The following is a 20,351-nucleotide window of genomic DNA, read 5'->3' as shown; positions in this document are numbered from 1 at the left end:
GAGGCTGTGGCTTGCTGTTAGATAAAGCACCACCAAAACCTCTAGGTCTTACATAAAGTATAGTTAGCTGATGGTCAGTGGTGTTTGCAAGTAAGAGAAGTCTAGGCTCTGTCTCTAAACATGAATTTGCAAGCTGAGTTTTAAATCTCTCTGGACTTCGCTGTCTTCTCAAAACTAGGTTCGTGTTCTTAAATAGCTTTATCTGAAGTGACCTGAAATGACTGAGACAATCTAGCAGCTCGCTGCTGCTACTTTCAGATGTGATGTCAGACAGCACTTTGTTTCAGCCGAGGTAGTGAGCTGAATTAGCTCAGCAGTCTGAAAAATGCCAAAGCTAGCGTAAGGGGAAGAGCACAGCTGCCTGGCTGAGAGTTACAGCAATGACTTCTTGCTGCTCTTTTCTGACTTTTTTTGACCTTTTGGGTGTCCTGGAGAGAACTTCTCTCTTAGCAGCAAGCTACTAGATCAAGCTAGCACTTGTACTAACTTCTTGTACTAGGAGCTTGTACTGCTTCACTGCTACCTCCTTTCTTCTCATAGATGGAGAACTTGTTAATCACATGGAAGTAACAGAAAAATAGCTTGATTAGGCTCCTAAAACTACTTTTGTTTTTGAAATTAATTATACTTGCATGGGAAAGGCTTTCAGCCCTTCCTGCAGATTCTCTAATGCTTGTCCCTTGAAATGGGGAAGTTTACTGGACTTACACCTCTTTAATACTGTTTCATAATGTGAAAGTAAGTAAAACTAGCAGTAAGCTGTAACAAGGTATCAACTTCTATTTTGATCCCATGTCTGGAACTGTGGGAGCTTGGGGTGGTATTGGTGGTTTTCTTTGCTACAGAGTACTAGTGGTTAACCACTAATACTTAAAAATATATCCACAAATTGTCCATAAGGCTGTGTTAACCTGCCATTGTAGTAGTAGTCTGAACTCAAGCACACAGCAGATGTTTACAATTAACAGCTGCTTTTATTGAAAAAACTGTTTAGAGCCAGATCTTCTAGTGCAAATTGTTTACTTCAATTTGGAAGAAGTATCACAATTGTTTGCTTTCCCCCAGTTGTCTTACCCGATGCATCTTCCAGTAGGTCTAGTAACCTGCACTTCTGATGTGAACTCCTGTTCACTTAAGGTCTCACTCAAAGCAGATTTCTGTGCTACAACATACAGCGAACTAAGTACTCTGTCCTGTCTGGGAAAGTGCCTGCAAGGCTTCACGTTTGCAGGAGAAGCTAGAGCAGCTGTTCCTAAATCTTGACAATAAAAAGTCAGCATGACAACAAAGGTATTTACTAAGCTGATGTTCATCTGAATTCTGGAGCCTGAATGAGAGGGGACGTTCTGGGTCCAAACCAAAGCTTCATTTGGCTCAGTATTTTTTCTCCTCTTCCTAGGGAAAAAAATAGCAGATGCGTAGGGAAGTACAAGGCAGGTATACTGTTTTGTTTGAGTCCAAATTTTTCTTTTCTGATACTCACGTGTTTCGTTAGCAGACCTGGCAGCTAGGTATCAGAATGTAATTTGGTTGATAAAAGTCAAGAAAAATTGTGTCTGCTGGGACGTTTGGGTATTTCTATCCGTCTCTTCTTTCTGAATTCACTTATAAGTAGCCCACTAGTAAAGTAGTTTTGATGTGTTTAGTGAAAACAATACTAAAGAAGCAGTAGTAAAAATCAGGTAATGCTTGTAACATTTATAACTAAACAAATATGCATGAATATGATTTTATTGGTGTAACAGTTAAGAGCAGCAAAACTTTTCATAAGCTTGTAGGCAAGCTTCCAGCCAGTACTTAAAAATGCATGGAGGCTGTTAGCTTTCCAGGGTGTATTTTCATCTTACAGCTGTTTCCCAAACCATGACTATTAACTTTGTCTTCAGTGATAATTGGTGCATTATTTGACTTGATCAAGAGATTAAAACCTTCTGTTTCATGTTTGATTTAGAATCTATAAGACAATTAGCAATCCTCCCTATGAGCTCCTGAAGACAGATGACTTGTCAAGCAGCCTACCATCTCTGCAAGATATCCAGACTGCGTACACAAGATTTAAACAGCTGTTTTTGATCGGTAAGTCAAGCTTTGAAGTGACTGAAATGCCAGGCATAATAATGCTGGTTTATGTCTGATGATTGCAGTCCTTATCTTGCTTGGTGCCTAGCTTTTGACGGTGGTTAAAAGCAGACTTTTAAATATGTAACCAAAGACTGTGCTTATGACTGGCATGCTAATGGAGCTTTGTAGCTCTTAGACTTACCTATTGCTAAGCAGTCATAGTATCTGAAAATTACTTTCAAAGAGAATGACTGTGGAGTTGAAATGTTAGTTGGAATACGCTGCCTGAATTGAAATTTACGGGAGAGATTGATAAATCTTCTGTGATCCATTTAAATTGAATGTTAAGTGTTAATCTTTTAAGCCTTTATCCTGTATCAAGAGTTAAGGCTAAATGCTAATTTATTTTTGCCTTATGTTTTGTTACAAACTGTGTGGGACGACACCAAGCTGTGTGGTGTTGTGGAGACGCTGGAGGGAAGGGATGCCATCCAGAGAGACCTTGACAGGCTGGAGAAGTGGGCCTGTGAGAACCTCATGAAGTTCAACAAGGCCATGTGCAAGGTCCTGCACGTGGGTCGGGGCAATCCCAAGCACAAGTACAGGCTGGGAGGAGAACGAATTCAGAGCAGCCCTGAGGAGAAGACTTGTGGGTGTTGGTTGATGAGAAGCTCAACATGAGCCAGCCATGTGCGCTGACAGCCCAGAAAGCCAACCGTATCCTGGGCTGCATCCAAAGAAACGAGGCCAGCAGGTCGAGGGAGGTGATTCTGCCCCTCTGCTGTTGTGAGACCCCACCTGGAATACTGTATCCAGCTCTGGACTCCCTAACACAAGAAGGGCATGGAGCTGCTGGAGTGGGTCCAGAGGAGGGCCACAAAGTTGATCCAAGGGCTGGAGCACCTCTGCTATGAAGACAGGCTGAGAGAGTTGGGGCTGTTCAGCCTGGAGAAGAGAAGGCTCTGGGGTGATCTTATAGCAGCTTTCCAGTACCTAAAGGGGGCCTACAGGAAAGCTGGAAAGGGACTTTTTACAAGGGCATGTAGTGGTAGGACATGGCTTTAAACTGAAAGAGGGGAGATTTAGATTAGATGTAAGGAAGAAATTTTGCACTCTGAGGGTGGTGAGGCAGTGGAACAGTTTGCTCAGAGAAGTTGTAGATGCCCCATCCCTGGAAGTGTTCAAGGCCAGGTTGGATGAGGCTTTGGGCAACCTGGTGTAGTGGAGGGTTTCCCGGGAGTTGGAACTAGATGATCTTTAAGGTGGCTTCCAACCCTAACCGTTCTATGATTCTAAAACACAGGAAGCATGAGCTTGCTTAAAATTCTATCAGTCTGACTATAAGGCTGAACATGACTACTGTAAATAGTTAAGTCCACTTGAAAGGAGTAAAAATGGGAGCCATGTGAAAGTATAGTCTAGGCTTTCACACTCTTTTCTGGGACCCCTTAACTATTTTGCTGCTATGAAACAGTACTTTGGACTCACCTCTTGGCTTGAAAAAGGCTTCACAACTCCTTGCAACTGTGCAACGTGCCATTGGGCTGTTTTGGCCAATGGGTCTTCTACAAGAGGAGGGTAAATGTTGCAATAACCTCTGCCTGGTAGTATGCTGAACACTGAGTCTGTGCACATCTGGCTATTGATATTGGGCATAGCTGAACTGATCATCAAGGAACTGTATTTTTGCCGTGTGCCCTACGGACAGTATCTGAGTCCTATTAGTTTTATACATGGAATTTAGCTGGTAAGTGATATTGATTGTAAATTAGTATGAATAGTTTCTGGTAAATATAAAGTAAGGATTTCAGTGACACTCTGAAGAGAAGTCTTAATATGTATGAGGTGTTTGGCAGAGTTTCACACTGAGGATTTTGTCTGGAATGCAGTGTCAAATCCACAGTCAATCTTTCGTAATGCTTAAGAGCTAAAAATAATTACCTATAACTTCGTGTAGTTTCTGGTAACTTACCCTCCAGTAGGAAAAAGACGGCAAGCTTGAAGTTAAGTCATTTAACATCTCTCAGGAAATACTGCGTATTTCAACGATGTGATTGTATCATTGGCTTACATTACTGGAAGCAAAAGGGCATATGTTAAAACTGCATTCCAGTAAGTGTTTTTGTCTTACAGCTTTTTAAACAAGCTTTATTTGTAGATTGTAGCTCACTGAGTGTAGCACTATGCACTAGCAGTCTGAGAGAACCACTCAGGTAACTTTTTAGAGGTGTGAAGATCTTACAGGAATTGACTACCTTACTACTGCTTTTCAAAGTCTGAATACTTTAACCATTATTCTTGTTCTATATATGCCTGTTTAACTTGATTTAAGTGACTTTCATTGTAACTTAAGTTTCCTGAGCACATTCCCAAACTGATGTTTCAGTTATAAAAATCTATGGTTTATAGAAACATCGTAGTTTAGGCCAATCAGCAGCTAAACTCCACACAGCCGCTCGCTCACCCTCCCCACCCCCCTGGGATGGAGAAGGGAGTTAAAGGGGAAAACGGAAAGAGACCCATGGGTTGAGATAAGAACAATTTAATACTACTACTAATATATGAATATATACATGTACAGTGATGATTATATATGCAAACAAGAGATGCACAGTGTAATTGCTCACCACCCCTTGACTAAGGCCTGTCCCATCTCAGACTAATGATCCCGAAACAGGTAAGTCCCAACACCACAATCCCAGATGAGTGAGAGGCCCAAAAAGAAAGAGAGAGAGCACTCTGAGAGTGAAAGCTCTGGAGGAGCAAAGGTCCTTCTTTTGGTTGACCCTCATTTTTACACTGGGCATGACGCTGCATGGTATGGAATACTTCATTGGCCAGTTTGGCCCTCAATCCTAAGTACGAATCATAAGGAGAATCATGGACCCCCTGTCCTGGCTATGCTCCCCCCTATCCTGTTGTGCTCTTGCACACTGGCAAGAACACAGCAAGCTGAGAAGTCCTTGAGGTGTCAGTGCCAACTATAAACATCAGTGAGATATCAACATTCTTTCGAAATGAGCCTCAGACTAAAACCAAAACACAGAGCTCTTCTGGCTGCTAAAAAGAGGAGCTAACTCTCTCCCAGCTGAAACCAGGACATTAAGCAAAGCATAAACCACAATAGTAGATAGCTGCTTGAAAGAGAATTTTGATGGGGAAAGCTTGGATCCTCTTAAATTTTTCCTCTTGAAAAGTTGCAAAGCCAGATGGTAGTTTTGCTAGACTGCTCACAAGTGTCAGTATATGCCATTTCCCCACATACCTTAAAGGAGACTCTGAACCTTTTAGTCCTCAAATCCTAGTGGAGCATTTCTTCATTGTCCTAGAAGATGAGGATGAAGGGAAAGCTTACTTCCTATTGTGATGTTAAGCAAAATACCTTGATTAAGGGATAAAACAAGCTGCAAGTGTTTTGTTATGATTTTAAAAAGAAGTTCCTGTTTTGATGTGGAGATGACTTTGGGGGAGAAGTGCCAGACCAAGCAGTTCATTTTAGATGCCTGCATGCAAGTGTTTGAGCATGGTTGAACAAAACAAACAACCACACTTAATGTGGCTACTCAGTGTCTTGGAGTAAAGCTCTTCTGTAGTGTCCATAATGTAAGAGAGCTAAAGAAAACTTTGGTGTGGAATATAAATGTTACCACTGTGGATGAAAGCCTGTTACTTCCACAGGAAAAAAAAAAAGAAATGCTTTCCTCGCTATCATGTTTTTTCATTAAATGGTTTCAAAGGACTAGAAATTGGTGTTTTAATTTTACCTTGATTCAGAATGGACAGAGGTTCTTCAAATAGTGACGTCAGGCTAAATGAAACATGAGATTTGGGTGCAAGGGGATAATCTAAAACTTGGATGGAAAGAAAGTGAACTAGGGAGTAAAGAGTCTCTTGCCTGAAGTACTGTAATGTATGTACTTTAAAGGGTATCATACTTAAAGGATGGAAATGAAATTGAATATGTTAATCAGAAAAGATTGGAAGAAAACTACAGAACTGACTAGGGAGCTTTGAAGGTGCATTGTAATGCTTATTTTGTGGAGAACTAGTTTCTATGGCCAGGGTGAAATGAATCAGGGAAAGAAAGATTTACATTTTTATAAAATGTGTAATGAACAGAATAAGGAGCATGAGCAGGCAAGGAGGCAGAACAGCTGCAAGAGCGTTATATACCTGTGCACTCGAGGATCATAGATGCAAGCTGCAAGAAGACAAGACAGAAGTGAGCATGTGTTGGAAGTAAACATTGGAAGCATATGGAGAGAATTTGGGAGGTGAGAAGATGTTAGAGAACATGCAGAATTGAAGCTGTTGGTGGAGGGTAGGGAAGGAGGGAAGCTTGGTTATTTCAGTTGTTTCTCAATAGTAGAACTGTTGCAGACCTTCGGCTTCAAGGTTTGTGTGCCTTATGCAGGAAAGGTGGACTGTTCTGGTTTTAATTTTTCCTTATCAGCTTGTGAGACCTTTCCTGTTTCTGAATTCTGGCTTTGATAGAAATAAAAGCAGTAGAGATTTAAGTTGCATTTAATCAGCTACAAAAATACTAGTTGAATTCGTAAGAGTATAATGACTTTCTGGTATTGCACCTGGCCTCCTGGTATATCTTAGCTATTCCCTTTTTTATATGTTTTAATGTGGCTTTCGTTTCAGTGAAAGCTGTTTAAAACCTTTTGCAGGTAGTCTTACATCCCACAAATTTGTGTAATCCCCTTCTGAAACCCGTTTGTGTTTCTGGCTCTAATGGTAATGACTTTAAAAATCCACCCTCCTTATATTAAGCTTTTTATAGGTCATGCTTTAGAGTCAAGGCAAGTGGAACTTGGAAGAACCCTTTCCTCTGATTAATCTTTTCTTCTTTTCCGTTCTCATTTGTCAACAGATTTATTTACTTGGTTTGGTTGCTATGAACCTACAGCATACTTTCTCTAAAAGCCTGTGGTGCTATAAAACTTTACTGGTGTTTGTAGGACTACTTCACTTCCTCATTTAGTTATAGAGTGTTGACTTGAACAGTGGTTGGAATTTACTGACTCCTTAGTATTGGTTGTTTGTAACAGTTTATAACCGAAGACTAATACAATGAATGGCTGTTTATTAGCACTATATATATGTGAACAAACCAATTTTTGTTTTTGTTTTTGTTTTTTTTTTTCAGACAACAGTACAGACTTCTGGGCAACTGATGTGAAATGGTTTTCATTACTGGAGAGCACAAACTGGCTAGAGATAATCAGGTTTGCTACACCTGTAACTTTCTGGGTTTCAAATTGTTGTTAAATGCATTTGTAGTGGGTTTTCTATCTAGCTTCTTGAAATATGACATTCTTCACTTCCAGTAGGAAAGACATTTAAGACAGACTTACGGTCCCATTTATAGATCTAATTTCTACAACTCGAGACAGTATTTTTACAGTGCAGGCTTGTGTTAAGCCTCTCACATTAAAGGATGTTAGAAGCAGCGGATCATTCTAATTACAACTCTTTCAGCAAACCTATTAAAACTTATAGATCCAGCAATTTCCATCCTGCAATTAGTCACCTTCTTTCCAAACTGAAGAATCAGAATTTGTCTCTTGCATGAAACCTATTCCGTGTCTCTGACTAGCCTTGCCATTCTTCTCTGTACTCTCTACTTCTGTAATATCCTTTAGGACGGGATGAACTGCAGTGTTCAAGATGTTAGCCTACCAAAGATTTATAAAATGACAGTTGTTCTCAGTTTTGTCCCCTTCCTCTCCTGATTGTTCCTCAAGTTCTTTTTTCTTCTCTCAGCAGTCCACAGTAAGTGTTGGAACGGTGTTGGCTAACTTAAGGTTTTTATTTGTTTTCAGTGTTACTTTGTGCTAGCTCTATTGTCTGCCAATTTATTCTGTGATCAGCTTGTTACCATGATGCACTTCTGCAGTCTTTTGTAGTCAGCTTCAGTTCTTTCTAGTCTTAATAACATTCAATAAATATTGATTGGCATTCATTCCTTAATCCAGAATTTAAATGTATGTTGAATGAGAGGTTCTAGTGAGAATCATACGTTGTGAAATGCATTGACATAACCAAGATTACGAGTAGTTTAAGGTAAATGCCAGCCTAAGTTCCTATGCTTACATGGTTTTGAAATTGGTCATTTCCATACTGGATCCAGTTGCTTCCTGGATCAGCTTGTACTTGGCTCTTGCAGTTAGTAGGAATGCCTTCTTAGCTATTCTAGGTGCTAAGCAAAGAATCTGACAACTCCACACTTACGAAATAAACTGTCAACTTCTATTAGTGACCTAAGCAGTGGCAAGAATTCTTACTTCTGTGCAAAATTTCACATGAAAATAACCAACTTTATGAAGAGTCAGGTCTAGAAACCAGCAGCGTTACATCTGGTTTTGTGTGATCTTTAATTGTATTCGATCTTCCTTGTGTAATGATAATCTGAGTAAATCTTGTTTGCAAGATTTGATTGCTGATCCTTCCCTGTGCCTCTTAAAACCAGATTATGGGCAAAATGTAGTATGTAGTAGATTAGAACATAAGTGTGGTGATGTTGACTCTTTCCAAGATAAAGACCTGGCTCCTAGCAATTGTAATTCTTCGTGTGCGTGTGTGATGGCTGCTATTGATCCAGAATAGAGTATTTTATTACAAATGTACAAACATAGGAACTAGAAATGCATGACCGATGGCCGAATAAGGATACCTCTTGAAAGTTTGCTCTTGAGGCTACATAGTTCTTCATTTACACAAGTTGAGCATGGATTTTATTGTTTTGAAGGACTAGCCAAGTTTCAGTAGTATGATGTTCTAACCTGTTTTAGGAGAAACTAATGTAAGAAACTCAATTGTAAAAATGTTCTGAAAATGTTCACTTATCTTTCCTGTACCACAACAGGCGAGTCTTGAAGAAAGCAATAGAAGTTGCTGAGTGTCTGGAAAGACAGCATACAAATGTTCTCCTTATTGGTAAGTATTCAGTGAGATTATCCGTGTGTATGTATATATATATATATTTTATTTTATTTTTAGTTTCTTTTTCATTTCTTTAAATGTAGCTTAAGCTGTAAGTTTGTAATTATGGCAGAGGTTGGTAAAACTCAGGGTACTCAAAGTAGCAGACGCCTTAATGTCTCGCACTTCTGGAAGTGCTTCCTGTAGTTAAAAACATAAGCATAGTTCCAGGCTAAGAGAAATATGTCGTGAATGAAAACTGTTGATAAATTGGCATAAGTGTTACGCTACCTCTTGTTTATGCATTCCTGTTTCCTAACTTATTTTATTAAAGGTCTCCTAGATCTTTTGCTGTACTTTAGGGGGATGAGGGGTCTACACAGGGAACAGGGAGCATGAAAACTTTCTAAAAGGATGTTTTTATGTTCTAGATACACACTGAATATCATGAAGTCTCTCTATTAAAAGTACATGAAAGAATACACTTATTGTACACATCTTGAGGAGTTTGTTTTCCTAGAGCGAGTAAAGTAATCACATGGAAACCAAACTCAATGCTAACTGTTAAGCTATTTTTGAATTAGTAATTTAGTTGGTTTGCTTTGTGGTTTTGGGTTTTTTTTTTTCCCCCTGCACGCTATCATTTGAGAAACCTAGCATGAGGAAGAGGTGTTTCTAGGAGGCACCTGAAGGGTGAAGAATGCTTGTTGCTTGAGGGGAAATTTCACGCAGTGTGAAAAGATGCATGCAGGATAGGAAGGGTAAGGGCAGACAGCTGGCCCGGTAGCATAGGGCAGGAGGGGCAGTATATGCATTGTGAGAGACTGAAGGGTGTAGGGATCAAAGTTACGGCAGTAAAAGCTTGGGTTTTGCAGGTTTTATTGTCAAAGTATTATCCTAATATAAGTGTACAAGAAACTTTACAGTTTTACAAAGGGAAGTATTGGAAACATGGATTAACTTCTTTCTGACGGTGTAACACTTGTAAGAAATTGTGTGCTTCTCTCATCTTGAAATGCAGTCGCGTTGATTTATGTGAAGCTAGCAATAATTTGCTTTCTTACTCAAAGTTTTAGGAATGGCTTAGACAATGTGGTTTCTCTTCTCTTCTGTAGAAGAGAGTGCTACTGATCTGTGCTGCGTAATCTCTAGCCTGGTTCAAGTGATGATGGATTCGTACAGCAGAACAAAGTTGGGTTTTCAGAGCCTTATTCAGAAGGAGTGGGTAATTGGAGGACATGGCTTTTTGGATCGTTGTAACCACTTACATAGAAGTGACAAAGAGGAGGTATGATTTTTTTTTTTACTTACTATTTAAAAGCTTACTTGGCATAAGAAGGGATTTAGATGTCAGTCAGGAAGTTCTAACTACTCTTAGGATCTTTAATTTTGGTTTTTTATGGGTTGATATTTTGTACAGTGTCACTGTTTTTGCTGTTTAGAGTTCAGCAGTGTCTTTAACTAAAAAGAATAAACATAAAATTTCCCATTCAATCTTGGGGTCTTTTGAAAGACATAGATCTCATGTCCCTTGAAACTGTCAAATGGTAGTAGTGTCCATAGGAATAACTCAAGTGAATTGCATATTCCTGTCACATCCAGAGTGACAGGAATATGCAATTCCTGTTTATATTCCACTTTATACTGTCTTGCTACATGTTGCAGTCTCATGTCTCTGTTTTTGCTTATATTTTGGGGACAGATTGCTATACAGCGTGGAAATCACGAGTATAAACTGACTAGTTCTGATCAAGTATTGCTACAAACTAGTCTTGCTTTGCCAACTTTAAAAGGCTGTGTAGCAGCAGCTTTCGTAGCAAGTTAATGTGTGCAGATTCAGGTTAGGAAGTGTTTGTTTCTTCTGTCAACAAGTGGCCAAAGGTAGCTCAGATGATGCTTCTTCAGAGCTCAGCCAAAATTACGTGCAGCAATTCTGCAGTTAACTAGATTGCTTTCCTTAAGATCTGTATTTGGAGATGCTAAATATTGTTAAGTAAATAGTCTGCGTGGTGGAACTTATGTTTTTCTGAAACTGATGCAGTATTTTCTTTATGTAGGCTCCTGTTTTTCTGCTCCTGTTAAACTGTGTTTGGCAGTTGGTACAACAGTACCCTCCAGCATTTGAGTTCACAGAAACTTACTTAACTGTCTTGTCAGACAGCCTCTATGTGCCTATTTTTAGCACTTTCTTCTTCAACTCGCAACATCAAAGAGACACTAATATGGTAAGAGTTTGTTGTTTTGTGAGTGCAATGTGTTGCAGAATGGGTTTGATCAACAAAGAACACCCCAAAAAATAATTCTTTAGCAGCATGTTTTTTCGTACTTATTTGAATAGTCACGCTTTGAAGGGTGAATGAGTGCAGCTTTGGGCGTAAGGCGTCAAGTTCAGGACTTAAGAGTTCATGATGACAAAAGGAAGGTAACTCAGGAATATGTTAATTCTAATGTGTGGCTATGAGTTCATATTTATTGCTCTTCAGTGAAAGTGAAGCTCCTTAACCTAAAAGGAATGTCCTGTTTTCCTGCAGAATAAGTTATCTACAAAATTCTTGCATAGCATTTTCTGTTCTATTCCAAAATCAACATTTCCTGAATGTTGATTTACATTTTGTTCATGCTTTTTCCTCTAGCCTAAGAAACTGGAAGCAATTGGACAATTGGAGAATCCTCTGCAAAGCTGCAGAGGCTAAAAAAAAAAGTGAAGATCATTGACTTGCATATAAATAAAACATTGATCATAAAATTTGAGAGCACTGCATAACTGCAGTTAACTTTCGAAGTTTGGAGAGGTTTATACCACATGCCCCTTGTGTTTGAAGAATTCAAGTGTCTATCTCCTGCCCAGTTTTCAAAACTTTTATTTTTTCATCAGATTATTTAATCTTACTTTCAACTGTGAAAGGCATTCTTGGTGCTGTCTAATTGCACTGTTGACATGAAGCACTGTCTGAAGTTAAAGAAATGGAGGGCGCCTTTGTCTGCACTTGCATCTAATAATGTTGAATATGTAGAAATCATGAGTGGTACTGCAACTCTGTGGCCTCTTCTGTGAAAAGCCAGTTTCTTAATTTCACCTTGACTTGGCCAGAATTCCTTTCTAGCAGTATTAATTGTGACCTGTTTGTTTTGGCAGAGCGGTGAAAGCCTCAAGACACAAAGCGGTCCTTTCAGATTTCTTACTGTGTGGGACTGGTCTGTGCAGTTTGACCTCAAGGGCCAGGCTTTCCTGAACAACCCTCTTTATGCAGAGAAGCCAAAACCAGATAAAAGTCAACGGAAAACTGCACGATTCAAAGTAAGATATGTGCCGCTTAACTATTTCTTTTTTTTTAAGTGATGAAAATATTTTGCACAACTCAGAGTTCAAATGTACTCACAGGGGAAGTATTGGTGCAAAGATTTTTTGACAAAATAGGCGTATACCTCAGCCTTACCTGGATCTTAAGAATGCAATTTGCACCCATCTCGGTCGTAAATCACTGCTTTACAGTTACTGTGCATAGCTGTGAACTTAGGGGTTTTTCTTCTTAACTTTGTGCAAGTGTAGTGGTAACTCGTGGAACTTAACATCCAGGTGAGTTGCACTGATGTTTGAAGTGAGTTTATTTTGTTGTTCCATGGGGTACCTAATTGAAATACATAGCCTATAGGTTAATAATTGCCTCCCTAATTTTGTCTGAGTATAATTGGAGTGCACTTGGAGAGGGACCAACAACACCACTGTCTAGGGTATGGAGGATTATGGGTTTGTTTGGAGTAGCCTCCTTTAATTGTGATATCTCTGTTGGTTAAGTTCTGTTTCGTACAAAGCATTCTTGAGTGAGACACTGTCAGTATAATGTGCAGCGTTAATCCAGGAACTCCTACATAGTGGGATGCAATGAGGAACCACTGGATAAGTTTTGAATCAAGGGCTCTTTGATTTGTGTGGCTAGCTTAAACTAAACATGAAAGTCTGTAATACTCGAATATATGCAAAGAACTCTCCTTTTTAGAAGAAAAATGCTTTATTCAGTGTTACTTCATTGCAATAGTTACAGTGCAGGGAAGGTATCTGAGAATACTAAGTATGCTGTGTGAAGTATTTGGTGTACTAGTCATTGAAGAGTAACAGTTTTAGACTATATAGCAAAGCAGTGGCTGTGTTTAACTTTGCTTTAAGTATTTTCTGAATACAAGTTATGTTTCTCTTCCTCTTCAGATGTTTTTTTAAACTCCCATCAGTATTTATCTCAGCATATTTTTCTCTTCTTTCCTTTTAAAGCATCAACGGCAGCTTTCTTTGCCATTGACACAAACAAAATCTTCCACAAAGAGAGGATTTTTCAGGGAGGAAACAGATAATTTAATTAAAAACATTCTTGGTAAAAGAATTGGCAAGTTCATAAATTCCTCAGATGAACCCCCTAATAGCTTCAGGGAATTTTATGATAGCTGGCATAGTAAACCTGTTGACTATCATGGTCTTCTGTTACCTCGCATCGATGGCCCTGAAATCAAAGTGTGGGCACAACGGTATTTACGATGGATTCCTGAAGCCCAGCTTCATGGTGGTGGTACAATAGCTACAGCGGCCAAGATTTTGGACTTGATGGAGGAGGTGCAAAGCTTGCAGGTGAAAATGGATGAAGAACATAGTCAAGCTATTTCTAGAGACGTACACTCTGTTCCACTGCTGAGGCAGTCTCCCCGTTTGTCATCCTTGTTTCCATTTGCTTCACTTCAGAGACAGTCTATCAAACCAGCTTTACCCACTAGCACCTGGAAAGACTTGGAAGATGAAGATGACTTGGTCAAGAGGGATGATGAATTTGTTGATCTAAGTGGTGATATGTTGTAAAGTGTGTATTAATTAAAGTATGAATTGTATGTGGCTGAGCTCTGAGTTTTAAATGATGTGCTGCCTCCCATGTAAGGAACTCAGTCAAGCATCTGCAGCCTGTTTAATTAGTTTGTGGGGTTAAAAAATGACTTGGTTGGAAAGAACTAGTTGCCATGATTAACTGAGCATATTTTGAACTTCCATTTCACTCTAACAATAGTTATTGCAGAAACAGATTTTTAGCATAGGTGCAATAAAAACACAAGTGTAGACTGTGGTAACCATAAAAACAAAACACCAAACCAAAACCACAAAACCCATTATTTTCTGATGTAAAGGTGGAATACTAAATACATATAGCAACAATCACTGTTTTAAGGCAAAACCTCTCCCCCTTACGCTAAGAGTACTAGAATTGGAAGTACTGTGACTGGGAACTGTTAATACATCTGCGTTTCCCCCTCTGTGTAAAACAGAGGAAAGTGCAATAAAATGTGCATTCACAAATAAGCTTTTTACAGCTGAGGAATAAACTTGTGGTCACCCAGAGTGTTCTGTCTGCTGTGGCATCAGCTGAAGTCATGTGCTCGTAGACCTTCATCTTTGGCTTGCAGGACTTCACCTTGTGTGGTATTATAATCGCAGCTTGGTTGCTCTGAGCCTGTGCGTGCGTTTAGCTTAAGGAACAGATGCACGAGATGAACGACACATTTCAAGTCTTACTGTGTGGCTGCTGTGCTATATGCCCTTGCTGCCTTCGAATGTTAAGTCCCAAATGTGTGCTCTTAATTGTAAGAAATGGCCTTACCAAGATTCTAGTTTGCCATGAGTGTGTTTTTTTCTCCTTTTAAGAGCAAGACACTCGTTTTGACTTTCCCCGTGTATGCCAGTTGCCTTTGAGGCTTTCTGTAGCTTGCACTGAGACCTTCCCTGCAGAAGGGAAGACTCTTTAATCCCTCAGTGAAGCTGGATTTGCAGTGTGTTGCCACTTGTCGTGAGTTGGTGGTACAGCTTATGAATGTGGCGTTCATACTGTATGAACACTTGTATCCTGTTGCTGGATGTTGTAACAGTACCTCAGTGAAAAAAGCCATAAAAAAAATGCCTGTTGGCTTTGATCTACTGTGTGTATGCTTATATAGAAAGTATTTTTACTGCAAATAGTCCTCTGTAAAGCTGAATGTTATTTGACTGTCAAACTATTTTGAACCCTTAAATTCTAGAATACTGCAAGAATGGATGCAAGTCATAAAATCAGTTACACTGAGAGGGTAGACATTGAATATTTTCTCTATTCTCCGATTTAGAAATCCACGCTGGGAATCTTAGCTGGTGGAGAAACTGTTGCTTAAAATGGATCAGCTCAGTGTAATAGGGGATATTAAACTGCGCTACTGATCAGTCACTTCACACTGAGTTGTGTTAATATGTACAGAAAAAAATCTATCAGCAGACTTCCAAAACCACGTTTATTTTAATGTATTAAAATTTATTAATGGAGAAAGGGGGATAGCTTAATGCAACTATGCTGAACTGAAGCGTCCCAGCTCTTGATTGCCTTAAGTCTTAGTGCAAGGACAATAATTGTTTGTAGCATTTATTTAAAAATACACTAGTACTTATGCTTTCTTCTGTGATGCATAAGATCTTATAGCTAGCACTTGCTGGAACGGGCTGAAGGACAAGTGACTCCTGTATGCAATAATACTTTGCATGTTGAATGAGCAATGCATTTTTGTGGCGAAGAAATACCTATTATTCTAATGTCATCTGGGCTCAAGAGTTGTTTTTTTTTAAACGCTGCCATTAGAAAAAAAAATTAAATGGATTTTTCTATACTTTTGATCAAACTGTTGTAATGTTTCAATCATGAAGATTACATATTTATATTAAAGAACAGATGTTGGACATCTTATTTGTACATAAGTTATCAGAAGTTTTTATAGAAGAGAAACGTATATGTGGAATTGAACATTGGAACACTTCTAATGTAGAGTAAATACCATTGTTACTGGTTTTCTGCACTGTGGGATTGGAAATGTACTTAATATTTTTACTCCAGGCTTCTGTTTATACCTCCAAGTTTTTACACTGAATACAAGCTAGAAGCTTTACAATTTTGGTTGGTTGTTTTTTTTTAATACTGTTGTTTCTCTCTAGCGGGCTGTTTGGAGAGTGTTAATAAAATATACTTTGACATACTTGTCCTGAAATGAGAATGTATGTTTAAGCTTGTATTTTGTGAGTGATGCTTTACATCATAGCAGACGTGACAATCTGCAGCGGCAAGTTTTTTTCTAGTTCCACGCTGGCTTTCAGAGGCTGTTAGGGGAGGAAGCTGTGCAGTTCTGACCTGGCTGTACTTGCTGGAGAAGTGCTGTCAGTTCAGGAAAGTCATCTTGCTACGCTGTACCAAGCTTTCCTGTGGGAAGTTAGAAAACGTCTACTGGATGTCAGTACTTGAAGGTTTATTAAACACTGTTTACTTTGGTCTTAGCACTGTGCTTGTCTTCCTCCATTTCAAGGGGGAGTGCTCTTACAATGTTCAACAAAACAACTTCTTGAAATGGCTATGGCGGGATATTACTCAAACCAGATGTGTATTGGGCATGGATGGGGAGGTGCTCACAGTAAGCCACAGAGTACAAATTAAACACTTCTATCAAGAGATCACAAATTACTAGCTTCTGTACTACAAAACCAGCACTAGTGCAAATCTCGCAGTCAAAAATCGTGCCACTTTGGGTATTTCCCAAAGAGAATGTTGCAAGACTGCAGCAGGCTTGTTCTTGAAGTCTCGTAGGGCGACAGCTTCTGCAGCGGCTGTGGAGTGCCAGGTCATGTTGTAACACAAGGTGTGCCTCTGCCTCGCCCACATCTTCTAACGATCACTGAGTGTACTTTGACCGCTTGGCTTTGATTTAAGACTGCGTTCACTAGTGAAAATGTTGAGCTGTTGATATCCACCGCATTGGGATACAAACATGTATTTTATAAAGGTACTTACAGCCAACTTGGCCTCCTGGTCTCTTGCACCAGTTAAAGCCTTTTTCCAAGCTCAAAGCATGGAAGCAGAACTTCTTCAGGAGGCAGCAGAATACTTTCTGCTGTGGATATCTTATGATGGATTAGTTTTGTCACAGCAGAGGTTACCTTCATTCTAATCTTTGGCTGGAAACCTCATATGCAATGTTTATGCCTCGTAGTCTCTTGGAAAGGACTAGGTTTTGCATAAAACTCTTTAGAAATTATGTGGGATGGACTTCGTATTCTGGGACAGGGTGGAGATGGATTAGCGAACTCTTTTGAGTCTTAAAAGAGCATTCCATGTACAAAACTATATATGCTCTTCCAGGATTAATTTAGTGGCTGGTGGGGAAGGAGGGGTGGGTAGAAGGGGCAAACCCCTTCTTCTTCTGGTCTCAGGTCCTTCATCTTGGTTTGTAGTAAAGTTAACTTGTGACAAATGCTTTTTGTCAGCATTTGTGGGATGGTAGAGCTCCTACCTGGTGGGACAGTAGAGTTATTTTGGAAGGGAGTGACACAGAAGGTGAGGATAGTTGCTGTTGGAGTTGGAGAAACAGTTTTGTGGGGAGGGCACCTCCACATTGAAGACGAAGGGAGTAGAAATGGGGTTTTTTAAGCTGTGTTGGAAGAACGTTGTAGAGACTGCAAACAGTTCTGAGTCCCAGGGAGGCTTGCTTGGAAGGTTAAGTTTGACTTTAAAGAGTATCAGCTTTAAACTTGTTACAAAGGCTGAGAAGAAGTTAACAGGGGACTGCTAACATCTTGGCAAGTGTTTGTATGTGCAAGGGATGCTTGATGCTGCCATGTTTTGGACTGCTGTGAAGCCTTGTTCTCACGTGGAAACCCTATGAAACAGTAAACACTGTTGCTTGATGGCAGCATGTTACTCTGCTTCCAGTGAGCATTTGGTTGCTCAGGTTTTTATTTTAGCAATCAAGTAAAATGAAATCGGTACTTCCCTTAATGTTATGTGTGGATTCTTAAAGAGAGCAGATAATGTTTACCTAGGAAGTCCATTTGTTGATTTATTTTGTGAGTAGGATCATAGAATGGTTAGGGTTGGAAGGGACCTTAAAGATCATCTAGTTCCAACCCGCCTGCCATGGGCAGAGAAATCCTCCACTACACCAGGTTGCCCAAAGCCTCATCTAACCTGGCCTTAAACACTATCAGGGATGGGGCATCTACAACTTCTCTGGGCAACCTGTTCCACTGCCTCACCACCCTCAATGTAAAAAATTGCTTCCTTATATCTAATCTAAATCTCCCCTCCTTCAGTTTAAATCCATTGCCCCTTGTCCTATCACTACACACCCTTGTAAAAAGTCCCTCTCCAGCTTTCCTGTAGGCCCCCTTTAGGTACTGGAAAACTGCTATAAGGTCTCCCCACGGCATTCTCTTCTCCAGGCTGAACAGCCCCAACTCTCTCAGCCTGTCTTCATAACAGAGGTGCTCCAGCCCTTGGATCATCCTCGTGGCCTTCCTCTGGAGTCGTTCCAGTAGCTCCATGTCCTTCTTATGTTGGGGACTCCAGAGCTGAACACAGTATTCCAGGTGGGGTCTCACGAGAGCAGAGTAGAGGGGCAGAATCACTTCCCTTGACCTGCTGGCCACACTTCTTTTGATACAGCCCAGGATACGTTTGGCTTTCTGGGCTGCCAGCACATATTGCCAGCTCATGTTGAGCTTCTCATCCATCAGCACTCCCAAGTCCTTTTTCTCAGGGCTGCTCTCAATCCATTCTTCATCCAGCCTATACTTGTGCTTGGGATTGCCCCGACCCACGTGCAGGACCTTGCACTTGTTGAACTTCATGAGGTTCACACAGGCCCACCTCTCCAGCCTGTCAAGGTCCCTCTGGATAGCATCCCTTCCCTCCAGTGTGTCCACAACACCACACAACTTGGTGTCGTCTGCAAACTTGCTGAGGGTGCACTCGATCCCACTGTCCATGTCGCCAACAAAGATGTTAAATAGCACTGGTCCCAGTACTGATCCCTGAGGAACACCACTCGTCACAGGCCTCCACGTGGACATTGAACCGTTGACCACAACTCTTTGAGTGCCATCATCCAGCCAATTCCTTATCTACTGAGTGGTCCATCCATCAAAACTATGTCTTTCCAGTTTAGAGACAAGGATGTCATGTGGGACAGTATCAAATGCTTTGGATAAGTCCAAGTAGATGATGTCAGTTGCTCTTCCCCTATCCATCAATGCTGTAACCTCATCATAGAAGGCCACCAAATTAGTCAGGCAGGATTTGCCCTTAGCGAAGCCATGTTGACTGTCACCAATCACCTCCCTGTTTTCTATGTGCCTTAGCATAGTCGCCAGGAGGATCTGCTCCATGATCTTGCCGGGCACAGAGGTGAGACTGGCCTGTAATTCCCTGGGTCTTCTTTTCTCCCCTTTTTAAAGATGGGGGCTATGTTTCCCCTTTTCCAGTCATTGGGAACTTTACCAGATTGCCACGACTTCTGAAATATGATGGATAGTGGCTTAGCAACTTCATCTGCCAGTTCCCTCAGGACCCTTGTCTGGTCCCATGGACTTGTCCACCTTCAGGTTCTTTAGATGGTCTCCAACCTGATCTTCTCCTACAGTGGGCAGTTCTTCATTCTCCCAGTCCCTGCCTTTGCCTTCTGTGACTTGGGCTGTGCCGCTGGAGCTCTTACCAGTGAATACTTGGGCAAAGAAGTCATTGAGAACCTCAGCCTTCTCCATATCCCAGGTAGCCAGGTCCCCCGTTTCCTTCCGGAGAGGGCCTACATCATCCCTAGATCTCTTTTTATTACTGACATGTCTATAGAAGTTTTTCTTGTTACCCTTGATGTCCCTGGCCAGATTTAACTCTATCAGGGCTTTAGCTTTCCTAACCTGATCTCTGGTTGCTTGGACAATCGCTCTGTATTCTTCCCAGGCTACCTGTCCTTGCTTCCACCCCCTATAGGCCTTCTTTTTGTGTCCGAGTTGGTCCAGGAGCTCCTTGTTCATGCATGCAGGCCTCCTGGTGTTCCTACCTGACTTTCTCTTTGTTGGGATGCACCACTCCTGAGCTTGGAGGAGGTGATCCTTGAATATTAACCAGCTTTCTTGGGCCCCTCTTCCCTCCAGGGCCTCATCCCATTGTACTCTAGCAAGGAGATCCCTGAAGAGGCCAAAGTCTGCTCTCCTGAAATCCAGGGTAGTGAGCCTGCTATGCACCCTCCTTGCTTCTCTGAGTATCTTGAATTCTACCATTTCATGATGGCTGCAGCCAAGGCTGTCCTTGAGCGTCATGTTCCCCACCAGCCCTTCATTCTTGGTGAGAACAAGGTCCAGCATAGCACCTCTCCCCCTTGGTTCCTCTACCACCTGGAGAAGGAAGTGATCATCCATGCATTCCAGGAACCTCCTGGATTGCCTATGCTCTGCTGTGTTGTCCCTCCAACAGATATCAGGGTGGTTGAAGTCCCCCATGAGGACCAGGGCTCGTGAACGTGAGGCAGCTCCTATCTATCTGTAG

General features: G+C 40.8%; 1 protein-coding gene across 1 annotated transcript in view; it reads left to right on the top strand.

Annotated features, from left to right (window-relative positions):
- MTMR12 (myotubularin related protein 12) overlaps positions 1–14,002 on the top strand; it is a 34,216-nt gene extending 20,214 nt beyond the window's left edge. Inside the window, exons 10-16 of the mRNA XM_086628879.1 lie at positions 1,952–2,076; positions 7,217–7,295; positions 8,936–9,006; positions 10,107–10,279; positions 11,049–11,216; positions 12,128–12,289; positions 13,259–14,002. Coding sequence (XP_086485005.1) covers positions 1,952–2,076; positions 7,217–7,295; positions 8,936–9,006; positions 10,107–10,279; positions 11,049–11,216; positions 12,128–12,289; positions 13,259–13,834 — 1,354 coding nt within the window. The 3' untranslated portion in view covers positions 13,835–14,002. The remainder of the gene's footprint in view (positions 1–1,951; positions 2,077–7,216; positions 7,296–8,935; positions 9,007–10,106; positions 10,280–11,048; positions 11,217–12,127; positions 12,290–13,258) is intronic.
- The last annotated feature ends 6,349 nt before the right edge of the window (positions 14,003–20,351 follow it).

The sequence above is a fragment of the Tauraco erythrolophus genome, chromosome Z, assembly GCF_009769465.1.
Source record: "Tauraco erythrolophus isolate bTauEry1 chromosome Z, bTauEry1.pri, whole genome shotgun sequence".
NCBI classification, from domain to species: Eukaryota; Metazoa; Chordata; class Aves; order Musophagiformes; family Musophagidae; genus Tauraco; species Tauraco erythrolophus.
The sequence above is the reverse complement of the archived record's forward strand: the minus strand, read 5'-3'. Positions and strand labels throughout refer to the sequence as shown.